The sequence below is a fragment of the Aplysia californica genome, unplaced genomic scaffold (assembly GCF_000002075.1).
Source record: "Aplysia californica isolate F4 #8 unplaced genomic scaffold, AplCal3.0 scaffold00565, whole genome shotgun sequence".
Taxonomy (NCBI): Eukaryota; Metazoa; Mollusca; class Gastropoda; order Aplysiida; family Aplysiidae; genus Aplysia; species Aplysia californica.
This window is the reverse complement of record NW_004797835.1, coordinates 389,944-406,187: the sequence shown is the minus strand read 5'-3', so window position 1 is coordinate 406,187 and position 16,244 is coordinate 389,944. Positions and strand designations below refer to the sequence as shown.

The following is a 16,244-nucleotide window of genomic DNA, read 5'->3' as shown; positions in this document are numbered from 1 at the left end:
ACCCACGGCCACTGGATACCTCACAATCGTATTCAGATATTTAAAACATTCTCCTAGTCCTAGTAATAACTCCTTACGTCAGGAGCTTCGTTAAAGTGACCGTTTTCCTCCAGTATTTTTGCAAAGTCCAGATGCTTGCATATCTGCGTACGGTCCCGTAACACCACGCCTTAGCGCAGGTAGGACGTACGGTCCCCTAGCGCCAAACACTACGGGGGCGTACGGTCCCCTAGCGCCAAGTGCTATTGGGGCGTACGGTCCCCTAACATCAGCCATAAATAAATTATTAAATAAATAGATCATGCTAAGGATTATCATAATACTAAATTGATAATGAGAAGTAGAAGAAGAAGAAGAGAAGAAAACCCCCCCTAAAAAACCCAGTCATAACAGCAATATCAAGAACAATAATACTAACAATAGAATTGATTTCCTTGGGTGAAATAATGAAATAATATTAATACAATAAATGCACGCACAGTAACATTTTTATAAATAGATATGTTTAAAAAAATACTACTTGGAATCGGCTGATTGTATGGGATCAGAAATCTTATGAATATGTTAAATTAGATAATTCAATCCTTACAATTTGAAGTAAAACCTCTATACTACTACTAAAAAAAACCCCCAAAACATCCTTTCATGCTCTTTAACAATGTTCTGTCGTCTGCTTTTGTCTCCACTTTGTGCCTCCACCCCTTCACCTTTGCCCTCTCTGGGCTCTTGACTCTTTCTGCAGCTTTCTACTGCTTCTCTTTGGCTCTTTCGTACTAGATTGTAAGTCTGTCTTTCAGTCACACCCCTGATCTTCTGGTGAAAGATCTACACCTGCTCTTCTCGGACAAGTTGCGCACATTAGAATTTCTCTCTACCATTTGAAAATGTTCATAGTGCGGTCAAAAATTCGTGACACAACTTATCCACGAGTCTCTTAAACGGTTGAATCAATGACAATGTCATTTCATATTATATTTTATATTTGGCCCGCACTATTTCTCCGAACGTTCGGGAAAATAAAGCTGGGCACTATTTCTCCAAACGTTCGGGAAAATAAAGCTGTGCACTATTTCTCCGAACGTTCGGGAAAATAAAGCTGGGCACTATTTCTCCGAACACTCTGAAATATCATCCTTTCCCGCAAATTTCGGATATTATATAGATCTATAATTATAGTATGGGCCTACCAAAGATTGTTCGTATACAATATGGTTCAATCGGTCCAAAAAATGTCCGCCGTAAATATTTATAAAGAAATGCTACAATTCCAAACAGTTTTTCGTTATAGATATGACGTGTTGCCTATGAAGGGTGCTGCTCTTAAACGTAATGTGTTGTGTTCACTCGTGTGCTGTCTAGATCTAGATCTACGGAGGGTTATTGATAACGACACATAGAACTGGCATCTGCGTTTGTCACTGCTGCGACCAATGTACTGACACTGGCAAGCCCCTTAATGTGTGTGATTCCATAATTTACATGTAATATCCTGTACTTAAAAAAAAAATTACGCACATTTAGGGTTAAAACTGCCAATCTTCTTCGGACAGGTGGACACACGCCCTTATTTGTTAATGTTTCTTGTTGTTTATGGGCTGTTCTAATTTTGATTTCTTTCTGTTGTGAAACCTTTCTTTTTCACGTTTTTACACTCATCTAAAAATCTCATCTAGACTAGCTGTTGAAAATTGAAATAGATATATAGACCCAAAAATTTGCTCCTGTGTGTGTGTGTGTATGTATGTGCGTGTTTTAGTGTGTCTAGTCTGTGTGTGGTAGTAAGTGGAGAGTGAGGAGTGTGTGTGTGTGTTTGTTTGTTTGTTTTTCGGGCTTTATTTCAGCCTTTATTCAGTAACAGTTCAAAGTATACAAAAATAGAAGCACAGGATCCATTCACTCCAGGGCTCATGAGTCGTTCGTCTCTTTCAGTTTCACTCTTTCATTCAATTCCCGTGTTCTCTCCCGCGGCTCATCCCCGTCCGCATGACTTTCATACCCCACCCCATCCCTCCAGGCACACACAAAGAAATCTCACTTGTTCCCTGCGAACCATGGACAATAATATAGGCAAAACACCGCCTGAGCTGCATTCCTTTAGTTCGTGAGCTGTGGACCAGGCCAGGGGTGGTCGTTGTCGTCGTCTTGTAGTTGCTGTCGCCTGTGGATACACTTGCACATTCTTCCTTTCACCCGCTCTTTCACTCACACTGTCTCTCCATCCACAGTTCAGCTCGTCATACGTTCAAAAGTTGCCCACTAGTTATGTTTAGTTAGTGTGTGTACATGTGCATGATGGTGGTGGGTGTGTGGTGGGTGTTATTGAAGGTTGTCTGTAGGCGGGCTTGCCATGTGGTACGTGTTCCTTCCCAGACCAGAGGCAGAATGAAAGTTAGTGCCGAACTCTCACAATAAATAGGCAAAAAATCACGAGACCGGAAGCCGGAAACCGTTAGGAGAAATAAAGATCGGCACTATTTCTCCGAATGTTCGGAGAAATACTCACTTCGTTTATATTTTGCATCAGTTTTTGTATCAATTTGTCTTTGAACTTATAAATTCATATTTTCCCACACAGCAATTTTTCAAAACTTTTCTTCATAAATTTATAATAAAATACTACAAATCTCCTTCACATGGAAAATGGAATTGTTCACAGCACTTCCCGGTTCTCACACACATTTTGCGTACGATTGGCCTACGTCACAGCTCACCAAGGACACTTTTTAGTAGCAAAACTAGTTACAAGAAATTGATTCTATAGTGAACACTTTTTTTTGCACTATTAACGTTCTCAAAATAATAAACATTGCCTCGCAATTAGAAAAAAATGACGGACTGCTTTTAAAAGCGATATTGTCCTAACTGTAAACCTTTTAAAATCTGTAGGAAACACCCACTGGGATTTTTTATTTGTATTTTAGGAATTTTCTAGAATTGAGCTTTAACAGGAGGTGTTTACAAAAATATTGATCTGTTTTAAGACAAATTAATACACAAGTCACCCTGCAAAAGCTGGAGAGTATGTTCGATAGTTGAGGAGATATTTGATAAAAAGTTGCGGCAGGAATTTTTTATCGCACTATCATGTGTCTCATGCGCTCATGACCTTGTGTGCAGTTGCGAGCGCTGTAAAACACTTTTAAAAAACATTGTTTATAAATTATATCTCAATTTGTCAATTATCTAAATAAACACACCTTCATCCACTAACCGCTGGACTGACAACTCAGTCTTGCAGCATACAGTCAGTTTAAAAAGAAGATTTAAACAAACAAAAAAACTAACTCTTAACTACCGTTCTTGTTCTACTCAAAGAGCCCCGCCCAGACTGCAATTAAATACTAATGAATATGTTGTAGTTGTAGAAACCAATAAAAGCACGAAAACTGAAATTTGTTAGAAAAGGTCTTTTGGAATTCAGAGGTATAGTATACAAAAAATCAGAGCAATTCACCACTTATACTATGTGTATGACGTCGACAAGTTGTGCATTTGGTGTTGCCCAGACTATAGATCTAGATCTACCCAATGTTGATTTGAATATAAGACAACGTCATAAAAATGGAGTCAAATCCAATGAGGTTTATTCCAGAAACTGAGAAAGCTTCCACAGTTCAGGGAGTGGAGCAATAAAAAGTAGGTTATTAGAAACGATGGCTATTAACTTACTGAGTTGGCGTTTCAAATAGCACGGTGCTAATCAAAGCGCGGCGTTTCAAATAGCATGGGGCTAATCAGAATGCTGCGTTTTTATTAGCATGAAATTCAGAACGCGGAGTTTCAAATAGCGCCAGCCAATTAACTTTGCACCTGGCAAGGTCAACTCAACTTGGTTGTTCTGTTCACTAATGATGCAGGGAGGGGCAATTTAGATAGAAGATCTAGTAACTGGATATTAAAGCTCGATTGTTGTCATTATAATCAAAAGAATTTTCATAAATGCTGGAAATAATATATTTAGAAACAAGGGTCAGAAGTCCGAATATAATTTTTCTTTATCTGACTCGAGTCCGAATCCGAATAGTCACTTCGTTTGAAAAAAATCTCTGAGACCCGGGATTGCCCCGGGAATCTGAGGAAATCTGTAAATTGCCTCTGGAAAGACCCGAGAAAATATTTAGAGTTCTCGAATATATTTGAAAACCGAATCCGATAACGTCCTAAGTTAATTTGCAAGACGCAATGACGATTTTAAATTCGGCTTCGTAATTTTGTAGAGCTGTCATCTTCAATTTTCAATGGCCAGTAGATCTAGTACAATGGATAAAGTCAACCTTGCTTAGTCAACACTTTTTTTCGGTCCCGAGGTGTTGACTTTATTAGAATTCCACTGTAATTTGTTTTATTTGTCACAAGGCACTTCAGACATTGATGTGAGTCAATTTTAGTAAGTAAGAGTGTTTATAATATATGCAATATTTTGCTTGAATGATTTACTCTGTTATTTTTTGTGAATGTAGAACTGATAATAAATAATTATTTTTTTATATGACGAGCCTTTCCTGAAACCTCGGGACAGAAAAGGGGGAACGAGGCATACAAATTCAAAACAAGACAACAGCCTAAAAGTACTGGAGTTTAACAAGCTTTTAGTATATTTTCAGAAAACAATACTGTCCAGGAAACTGATACTTCCATTAAACAAAGTTAAAACACATTTCATCAATGTTTGTCAATCTTATAGACTATCATAACTCTCACAACATAAATTATAAATGTCTCATCCCACATTAGAATAATGGTGGTTTTCTTTAATTTCATCCAAATTCAGTGTGCCTTTAGGGTACAAACGTGGTATTTGAACTCATATATTATAATCACTTTTCAGGATTACCACATTTACTGTCATATAGACATTTATGTCATGAGAGTTATATAATAAAAGACAGAATATTGTAACATTTTTACAGCTCTAATCTCTTGCGAGCTCAACTTATATCACCAGAATTATTAAAACACCACTCATATGGTGAATATAGCTAAAAAAAATTAGGTCTTTTTTTTCTGAACCCCCCCCCCAACCAAAACATAAAAAGAAGTCTTAAACATGATCTTTTATGGACATTATAACTCTCACGACAAAATCACTAACGTAATATTTAATTAGCACCAAACTAAATATTATCAATGGGAAAAGTCACATCTTTCTGCCTAAATTGATTATAAATCTGCATTTTCTCTCCCAGCAGTTAATCTGGTACTGGTACTGTTTGTATCTTCCGCTTGCACTTGTACCGGACCTGTTAATCACAACAGAAAGTTCTGCATGATCAAAGAAGGCAAACACATATAACTGAATCCTAATTTACTTTTAAAATAAATAAGTATGAAATCCACAATTTTTGTAATGTAGATCTTAGTCTACAATAATTCACATCAAAATTATTCTGAAGAACGATTATCAGTCTAGATATCTAACACCTGGGTTTTAAAATCCAACGGAAAAGAAAGGTAAATTTTCTATCAATCTGGATCTTACGATAAAAACAGCAAGACGTGATCTCTCACAACTATACCAAGAATGGGATCTAACACACCAAAAGAATCCTGGAGAAGGCATACAACTCATGAAAAAAAGCAAGAGACGGATGTGTATACAATAAAAACCATGTCGTGAAAAACCAAAATGTCTCCCAATTCAAAGTCATTAGGCCAGTAAGTCACATTTTTGGAAAAAAAGGATGTGCGTGGCTATTTTACTCATCCAACAACCACAAAAGCTAAATAAATCATGATTAAAGTGTGTTAATTCAATTACATAAAATGTGAACCAGAAATAACTTCACCGCACAAAGTCTTTTCTTTCATGGAAATAACCTCTTGTAAATCATTCACGACAAAGACATAATTACGTCTTGCGGGATAAGTTGAAGTCTCATGTCTGTGATACTGCAGCAATCCATAAGGTTGTTATATGAACATCCGGTGCACCACAAAAGTGACTGCAGATCGGCACTGTGCTTCCGAAAATCAATGAGTCGTATGGAAATAACTTTGTCACCACAAACAATGCCGGCCATTGTAAGGTATCATTTCCCATGCTTTTTTGCAAGAAAATATGACTTCTACCTGCTAGAATGCCTTTGCTAATACCAGAACTTTGCTAAAACAATGAAAATTCTTATTCCTGTCCTTTCATCATTCGTGAATAGGATGGATGAACGTATTACAGTCAATTTTCACAACCTTATGTACTCAGCTTACAGTTCATGGACACGACCAGTCTTAAATTAACCCTTGACTTTCCCTTTTCCATGACAAATCAACACTTTTTGTCTACTTGTTCTTCATTTTTCATACAATCAGAGACAAAACACTCTATAAAAAGTAAAAAGTGTCCCCCTTTAGTTCCATAAAATACTGCTAAAAATACGCACATTTTCTTTGAACAACCCCCCCCCCCCCCCCTCGACTTTCCGCGTGTATCTTTTCTCTCAGTTTATCAGCGGCATTCACTGGATGTATTGACACCAAGAATATGATTTGATTTCCATTCTTTTTCTCCCTAAATACATCTAGAACAGTACCTCAGAAAGACGAACTTTTAGGAAAGACTCACATATATATATATGTGTGTGTGTGTGTACTTGTATGCGTGTAACCATGTTTTTGATGAATATTATGTAAAGTGCATAGAGCAATGAATGTAACGCTGATTTGTGCGGTAGAAGCTTAAATGTCATTTTATTATTATAACTGGGGGGGGGGGGGGGGTCAAAATGTCTAAAGAAAGATGTAAGTGAAGAGCCCCTTTATACAATCATGTACCATTCTGGCGAGACTTTGCAACTTTTTAAAGCTTATTAAAAATCAACTGTAGACTTGTATATATAATATATCATATTGTCAGCATGATTTTATCATGACCCAAATTAATTTATTGGGGTTTTTAGTTTTTAGTTATACTAAAATTTTACAACACTTGCTGCCCAATAAGGTTATGATGCCAAATTATGGGGAGTTATAGATGTAAAGCCATTATTTGAATGAAATAAGTAATAAAGTAAAGGGACACCGTACCTTTTTTATTTTTATTTTTGGTAAGTGTTTTATAGCGCTCACAACTACATCTACCTTATATCTCTGTACAGTCGAACCTGTGTAAAACGGCCACCCATTGTCAAGGAGAAAAGTGGCCGTATAAGACAGGTGGCCGTCTTAGGCAGGACTGATCACGATGAAGAAAACAAACCATTCCTTTCTGAGGTCCCAATCGAAAGTAGTCGCATTGTTATTGTTGTTGATATTGTTGTTGTCAGGGTTGGGTTGAATTAAATCAACTTGATTTTTAAAATAAAAATCAGTGATTTAAATCACTTTTTAAGAAATTTATTTTTATTCAGTTGTTACACATTTCAACATTCAAAATTCCTTTCCTTGGTTTCATAAAACAGATGTAAGGTTTAGTAGACTAATACAGTAGTCTCCGCCTAAGATCCCGGTGCTCGGGAGCAAGGAAATGCGGGATCTTAGGCGAACCGGGATCTTAACCGATGAACGCAGGGAAGAATCTATGTGACCCATAACGAGCAAAGAGTGGTTAACCTTGGTGAACTATCACAGTGCCGTTTTCACTTTTTATCCTATCATGAGTCTCAAAATCTATCCCCCTTACCTGTCGAAAATTTATAGCTTTCCATCTCTGACTGAGTCCCCCCCCCCCCCCCAACCGCCTTTGTCGTTACACACCATTACGTTATGAACACACCGATTAAAATTCAGTCTGTCTCGCAAATTCGGGAGTAGAGACAACTTCAGCAATGGTCAGGGAAGAGTTCACAGTTCAATGTGATCCCGCCTGGAGCGAACGTGTAGGCCATGCCCACCCAGCGAGTGATGTAAGTTTAGGGGGAGAGCTCAGGTGTGAGTGCGATGCGTGGGGAAAACAAACGTGTCGATCAGTTCACACCCCAGTGTGATCCGGTCTGGGGCAAACATTGTATCGCTTCATCGAGTTTTACAACGGTGTATGTGATCGCATTCACGATAGTGGCTGATCTTTGACGCGACAGACAGTTTATTGACCTCAACTTTTCACTCTTGGTTGATCAGCTGTCCCGCCCAGGTTTTTGTTCAGCAAATTATGATCTTAAATGCAGGATCTTAGCCGAATGTAGACCTTCAGAGTGAATCAGAGCGGGATCTTAGGGGTGACTTTTGAATAGTAAAAATTCTGTTTTCTTAAAACAGCAGGATCTTAAGCGAACCGGGATCGTAAGCGGTGGGATCTTAGGCGGAGACTACTGTATAATCATGCTTAAAAAAGTCTGCTTTCCCCCTTTTAACTGTAAAATAATCAGTATTCAATTTACTTTTTTTTCCATAATTGAAATTAGAGCTGGGTTGATTTAAATCAGCTGATTTTTTAACTTTTAATCAACTTGATTTTTAAAAAAAATCAGTGATTTAAATCACTTCAAAAAATGTATTCAGTTTTTACATATTTAAACATTCAGAATTCCTTTCCTTGGTCTTATTAAACAGATGTAGGTTTAGGAGACTAATATAATCATGCTTAAAAGTCTGCTTTCCCCCTTGTCACTGTAAAATAATACAGTTCTCAATTTACTTTTTTTTATAATTGAAAACCAGGGTTGGGTGTTGATTAAAATTTTTTTTTATGAACTTGATTTTAAAAATAAAACTCAGTGATTTAAATCACTTTAAAAAAATGTATTCTGTTTTTACATCTTTAAACATTCAGAATTCCTTTCCTTGGTTTTATAAAACAGATATAAAGGTTTAGTAGACTAAAATAATCATGCTTAAAAATGCTTTCCCCCCTGTCACTGTAAGTAGTAAAATAATACTGTATTCAATTTACTTTTTTTAAATAATTGAAATTAGCATTTTTTTTTCTTTTTAGACAAACACAAGCGCGCGCGCACACACACACACACACACTGTAATAAAATGCAAGTTTATCTTGCATAATTACCCCCCCCCCCCCCCCCTTCCCTTTAGACTGACATTTTCTTCATTTTTTGTCTGTAGCTGTAAAATTCACTGATATAGCAGATTAAGGCTTTCTAAAATTGCTGTTGCTTAAATTAATCATTAGTTAAAATAAAGACAATGCATTTTGCACTAAAAGAACTTACTTTTAGCCACCAAAAATCCCAAACTGTGTCGACATAAATTTTAAAAAATAAATAAAAAATGTCCGATTTAAATTTAAAAAAATCTGATTTAAATTTAAAAAATTGATTTTAAAAATTTTTATTTAAAAAAAAATAATCACCATCCCTGGTTGTTGTTGTTTTGGCTGGAGAGGGGGGGGGGGGGGGGGGTTCTTTTGTTGCTGCTTTTGTGCAAGGGTGACAATAAAACGAAATGGACCGTGTGCTATGATAAAACAAACACACAGGTTGCCACCACTCGGAGAACGAGCGACGCTTTTGTAACAAGTTCATGCTGACTATGGAGGCCAGTCCCAATGAATTCGAGCTAACCATGTTATTCTGTGTATATACAGTCGAACCTGCCCTGACGGCCACCTCTATAAGACGGCCACCTGTACAAACGCCCACTTTCCTTTTCCCCCCTTGCGTTTTTTTCTATATAATTTAACTGTGTAAAATTTACTTTGTTACAGACTGGGTAAACAGTGACCACTCATCTCATTTACGATTTGTGTATGAGTTCTGGGCTGGGCTTATGGGTTATGAGGGATCACACGCTTACCTCATAAGCAGCTGAAAATTAGTTACCTATTGGTCAACAGTGGGAGGGGCCTACGCAACATGATCCATTGGAGGGACTACCTTGGAACATGCGCAGAAATAACGGCAGGTGATAGGATTATGACGGCTCGCCCACAATGCCAGGGACCAATGCACAATTTATGACAGAACGTGATGGAGTCACTAAGGTGGCCGTCTAAGACAGGTGTTATTGCTTAGTGTGATAGGGGTTGTGTGTTAAAATATGGTGGCCGCGGCCGCATTGGACAAATGCCCGTTTTACACAGTTAAATTATATAGAAAAAAAGCAAGGGGGAAAATGGAAAGTGGTCGTTTGTACAGGTGGCCGTCTTGTAGAGGTGGCCGTCAGGGCAGGTTCAACTGTATATACACAGAATAACATGGATAGCTCGAATTCATTGGGACTCATCTCGGTAGTTTGAGGGATCCTCCGTTTGAGTGATATCTTACAAAGATAAAGATGAAGAAAAAAAAGGGGCTACAGGCACAATTCGACAGATGCATGATTTTGAGTCTTCTGTGTTTGACCTATCCATGTTATACGCTATTATTGTTTTGTTCTGTTTCCATGTTAGCTTCCTAGGTTTTAATTGAAAAATAATATGCCCAACCATAGCTCTGATTTGTAGGGTCTCTCTTTTTTTAATTTTCTGAAAACTGCAAAATATGCTTTAGATGCATGTTGATTGATGCTCTTGGTAGGCAGGATAAAATCAGGTAGTTTCGGGTGGGTGGGGGGTACTTTGTTGACACTCAAGAAAAGAATGGTAGGTCAAAGAAAATTTCTGTATTTATGATTTGTAAATTGTTTTGTATTGATGCTATTTTCAACTGTGCTCAAATAGTTTTTTGTCTTTTTTACAGCATCAAGCTGCAGTACTTGATCCGGAATGCCACCACCACCACCACCGCCTCCTCCCCCAGCCCCAGGTCCCCCTCCCCCACCTCCAGCAGGATTTGGAGGAGGGAAGAAGGGAGGTGGAGCACTAGACCGCGGTGCATTGCTCAGTCAAATTCACGGAGGAGCTAAGCTAAAGAAGGCTGTCACAAATGATCGCAGTGCTCCTCAGCTTGGTGGAGGTATGCATAAACAACATACCTTGGATTGGGGGGGGGGGGGGGGGGGATGATTGCAATAGGGAAATCACTTTCTATAGTCTATTTCTTTATTTGTATCTAAATCTTAAATGCCTTTTCCTAATGCAACTGCAGCTGGGATCTCATGCGAAGGAGTAAAAAAGTAGATGAAAAGTGCAGGATAACGAGGAAAAACCATTTTATTTTAAGGATTTCGAACAATTAAAAATCTCTCTATGGCATTTCATTGGCACACTTAACAGTTACTCTATTTTTATAATTTTTACATCATTGATACCTTCAGTATTAAGCAAAAGTAATTTTACCCTAATATTAATATATCGATTTTAAATTGCATTTCATAATAATACTGTTTAGCATTTATCAATGTTGGGCTCATCCCCAATTAAAGTGCACAGGCTCTAAGCGCTTAAAATACAAAGTAACTTATATAAAGTACATTGTGTTCTGACCAAAAGAAAAATCTCTCTGTAACAGAAATGACTTTAGCTGACATTTGAATGCATGAATAAAGGATTGGATCTCTCTTCTTAAACTACTGAGCAAAGTAAAGCATTCCAGATCTTGGGGCCTTGATATCGAAATGCCCTGTCACTCATTATTTTAGGTTTCATAGATGGCAAAAGAAATTTCCTTTTGTCAACTGACGACCTTAAACTGCAAATAGGAATGTACATTTTCAACAGATTAAAAAATATAATGGCGCTTTATCATTCGAGCATTTGTAACACAGAGTGGCCAACTTGTACATAATTCTTTTCTCAACAGGAAGCCAGTGCATTGTCCATAAAAGAGGTGTAGCAGATTGTCATTTGCTTTTCTGTAAAACTAAATGTGCAGCATTGTTTCGGACAGTTTGAAGTCGTAACAAGAAGATAAATAATCAAGTTAAGTAGTTTGCGCCTAAGATCCCACCGCTTACGATCCCGGTCGCTTAATAAAATTAAGATCCCGCTGTTTTAAGAAAACAGAATTTTTTGTATACAAAAGTCACCCGTAAAATCCCGCTCTGATTCTCTCTGAAGGTCTACATTCGGCTAAGATCCTGCATATCGTAATTTACATGATTTTTGGCAGTTGATGTTCTTCTTGCCTCTCCTCAGGCTCAGATCAGGATTCATTTTGAATTTTGTATTTTTGGAGCAAAACTAGTTAAAATTGTCTGTCATACCTAAGTCACAAGGACTTATCAGTGTCATATCATATGTTAGTGTCGAAAAATATGTTTTAGTATAGTTTCTATTGGTATGGGCTAGGAGTTTTTGAAGTCAGTTTGGCAGTCAATTCCAGATTCAATACTGAATTCTGGAATAAGGCTTTTCATCCCACTTATCTGGAGAAGCGAGGGTTTCTGAAGGGCTATCTTGAATTGCTCCACCCAATCGGCTGGCATATTATATCTAATAGTGACCTTCTCTTTCACATTTGCCATGTCTCTTTCGCATTCCATGTAGCTGTGGCCTCTCACTGGAAACGAGATTTTCATTATTTTTTTTTGGTGCCTTTCCTGGTGAACAACAACATGATGTAGAACCTGCCGTCCAGTTCTTGTTCTGGCGTGCGCCCTAGTCACATCAGCTGGCAGAATGTGTAGAAAGTAATCTAGCAGCATGCGGACCACATCGTATCCACCCTTTTTGTCAACTGTCTTGTAACAGTACAGGTGTACTGTTTCATCACTTAGAGAGTAGAGATATTAAAGGAGAAGAGAGTTACCAGCCAGCAGTTGTACCAAAAATAGTTTGCTGAGAAGTTTGGGCAGCCCATGTTTTAAAAAAAATAAGAGGTTAACGCAACATGGGCGTAAGATGAATGATTTTCCCAATTTGCAGCGCGTATAAGATCAGTCAGGGGTTCGGGCCTTGAGCAGCTCGGTCCACTTTGTGTCCTTGGGAGAGGCACTTTACATGAATTTATTATTTGGCTCGGTCCTTTCTGGGATGGACGAGCGGATTCAAGTGGGTGGTTGGCAGGTGCTCTGGTGTGGTTTGCTTCTTTTTTCTTATCAAACATCTATTGTCCTTATCTTCCTCCTTTTTTGTGTTTGTTACTTTCTTGTGTAACATCTCTAATCTTCGACACTTATTTGACCTTATTGTGTTGTAAGTACTTTAAAACTCTTGAAAATGAGAGAGAAATTAAACTCGGAGGTCCCGCCTCTTAAAGAACCTAATAGTGTTAATAGGGGCATTAAACCTATACCATTTCACCATCTTTCTCTGAAATATATGGTCACCGATTGGTCACAGGGGATGCAACAAAGAAAAGTATGCTTTTTTGTGTTTTACGGCGCTCACAACTGCATACGGTCATGTGAGGTCGTATATAATTTTTGATAAATTAAACTGTAACCAAGAGACCAACATTTATTTGATTATGTCTAAAATTTTCTGACCTCTTTGACAGAAATGTGTTTTTAAATCGACATTTAAAGGTGTTTTTTCATTTTCATTATATTTTGATACGGGTCTGATCTCACCATGATGCACCTCATTGATTTCTTTATTCAATGCGTATTTTTTTTTAAGGCATTGAAGTGAATAACCCCAAAAATTCTGAAGAGTCTAAGGAAAAACGGGCAAAGTAACAAACTGGAAATTGTGAGGGTGTCAATTTTAAAAGCTTGTGGACTCATGATAATTTCATATTTAAATTGTTTGACTGGTGGTTTATTGTTATGTTTACTGAATGGGAAATCTAACAACAATAATCAACTAACAGCTGAATAGAAATACAGAACTAGGAGTCAACAAGTGTTCAAAATTGATACTCTTACGATTTTCAGTTTGTGATTATAGGGATGCTACCCCCAGTGGGTCAGGGGGATATAAATAGACCCATTGCTTCGTCTGCAGGAGGTGCAACCCCTTCAAAGACGAGGTGTCGCACACGGACCCCAACCTTCTGGAATCCGGGTTCGACACCGAATTTTGTGTATCTTCTTTTTCTCCTTCCTTCTTTCTTTCTTCTTCTATCTTTTCTCCCGTCGCTGACCTCATGTGCAGCAGAAAGAGAAGTCACCCATCCCACAGAGTGGGCGCCTTGTTGACCGTGAGGTGCGACCCGTGAGGAGGGAAACCGGGTACCTGGCGGTTGAGGTGAGATCAGTCTACGGACTGTCCCTCGCCAAACACACCGCTTTGGCCCAGGTTTTCCTCTTAGATGGGAGGGTTGCACGGCCCATGCCACTCAATCGGTTGAGAGCTGAAATCCCTTCAAGCCCTGGGTCAATCTTGACGGGAGGGTCTTGTGCACTCTCATGAAGAGTATAGCCCTGGGGTAGCCCTGGCACAGCTCTGGTCATCCGAGCTATGTGCCCCCTTGTTGGACTCAGTGGCGGGTGGGGAGCCCCGGAGTCGAAACACCATCCAAAACACATGGAAACCTCAAAACCAAAAGACCCTTCCCCTGCTCCCAACGGATAAAAGTCTCGGCTCGAGAAAACATGTAACAAACGGGAAAAGGACCTTTACCGCTGCCTCTCTCCTCCCTTCTCCCAGGGAGCTTCCGAAGCAGCTGTACGTGGCCATCAGCAGTAAGAAAGACGCACAGAAGAAGATTGCTGATCTGAATCTTTTCAAGAAGGGAGCTGCACTACAACAGGTTCTGGAATACATTCCTACGAATATCCAGAAGTTGTCCTCTGGTGTACTCCTCGTCAAGAGCGCAACTGAGACTGAAGTGGCCAAACTCCTGAAAACCACGACCTTTGGCAGTATTCTGTGTACTTCCGAACGATACCAGAAGTTGAACTGCTCGAAGGGCGTTGTCCGCAGCCATGAACTTAAGGGCTGCAGCATGGAGGAAATTGTGGCAAACTGCGAAGGTGTGACCCACGCCGCCGGATTACTCTTCGGCGGAGGGAGACCACCCTCGAAACTAACATGGTCATCCTTACCTTTGATTTGTGTCACCCTCCAGCCACCGTTTGGGCATCGTACTTGGTCTTACACGTTCGACCCTATGTGGCGAACCCTCTGGGCTATTTCAAGTGTCAGAAGTTCGGCCCTAGTCAGTCGAGATGCCGACACGCAGCCGTGTGTCCTCGTTTGGCAAGACTGGGCATCCTGAGAAGGAATGCAAGGCTAGTCCTTGTTGCCCAAATTGCCATGGCCAGTTATGACCCCGGTCCCTGGCCGGTCATTCGCAAAGGTAGCACAGGAAGCCACGAGGTCGGCAAGTTTTTCTTCCTCTGACCCCCCAAAGCCCGCGGTCAACAGGCATGTCTATGTGCCTAAAAATAGAAAGGTTCTTCCTTCCCCTGTGGTACAGTCCATCGAGATACCACTGACAAACCGCTTTGAGGTTCTAGGGGAGGACAGGGTGGATTCTCCCTCATCCCCCACTCCTTTTCCCCCCCTCTCCTATCCCTTCTTCTTTTTCTTCTTCCACCTCACACCTCTGATGGATGTGGCGTCGGTAGCCTAGTGGTTAGGCTACCGGCCTCGTAATCGTGAGATGGCGGATTCGGGGGTTTGAGCCTCAGTTCGGTCCGACGTCGTGTCCTTGGAAAAGACACTTTACACGAACTTCCCATTTGGCTCGGTCCTATCAGAGATGGACGTTAAACTAGAAGGTCCCGCCTCTTAAATAACCTAATAGTGTTGATAGGGGCTTAAAACTCATACCATTTTTTCACCTCTGATGGAGCGTTACCCCCAGTGGGTCAGGGGGATATAAATAGACCCACTGCTTCGTCTGCAGGAGGTGCAACCCCTTCAAAGACGAGGTGTCGCACACGGACCCCAACCCTCTGGGACCCGGATGCGACACCTACTTTGGTGTATCTTCCTCTTCTCCTTCCTTTTTTCTTTCTTCTTCTATCTTTTCTCCCACCGCTGACCTCATGTGCTGCAAAAAGAGAGGTCACCCATCCCACAGAGTGGGCACCTCGTTGACCGTGAGGTGCGACCGTGAGGAGGGAAACCGGGTACCTGGTGGTTGATGTGAGATCAGTCTACGGACTGTCCCTCGCCAACACACCTCTTTGGCCCAGGTTTTCCTCTTAGACGGGAGGGTGGCACAGCTCATGCCACTCAATCGGTTGAGAGCTGAAACCCCATCAAGCCCTGGGTCAATCTTGATGGGAGGGTCTTGTACTTTCTCGTGAAGAGTATAGCTCGGGGTAGCCCTGGCACAGCTCCGGTTATCAGAGCAATGTGTCCCCTTGTTGGGCTCGGTGGCGGGCGGGGAGCCCCGGAGTCGAATCACCTAAAAAACTCTTATAGATACTAAAACCCCTAAAGACCCTTTTCCAGCTCCCAACGTTAATAAGAAATCTCGACTCGCGGAAACGGGTGCGGCCACCGAGCCGAGCAAAAATTCTAAATATGGTAAAAGGACCTTTACCAATGCCTCCTTCCTCCCTCCTCCCAGGGAGCTTCCGAGGCAACCGTACGTGGCCGTCTGCAGTTCAAAAGACACACAGAAGAATTTCCCCCA

General features: G+C 40.1%; 1 protein-coding gene across 1 annotated transcript in view; it reads left to right on the top strand.

Annotated features, from left to right (window-relative positions):
* Nucleotides 1–16,244, top strand: part of LOC101845028 (WAS/WASL-interacting protein family member 1) — a 46,138-nt gene that overhangs the window by 11,190 nt on the left and 18,704 nt on the right. Inside the window, exon 2 of the mRNA XM_005106950.3 lies at nucleotides 10,569–10,784. Coding sequence (XP_005107007.1) covers nucleotides 10,595–10,784 — 190 coding nt within the window. The 5' untranslated portion in view covers nucleotides 10,569–10,594. The remainder of the gene's footprint in view (nucleotides 1–10,568; nucleotides 10,785–16,244) is intronic.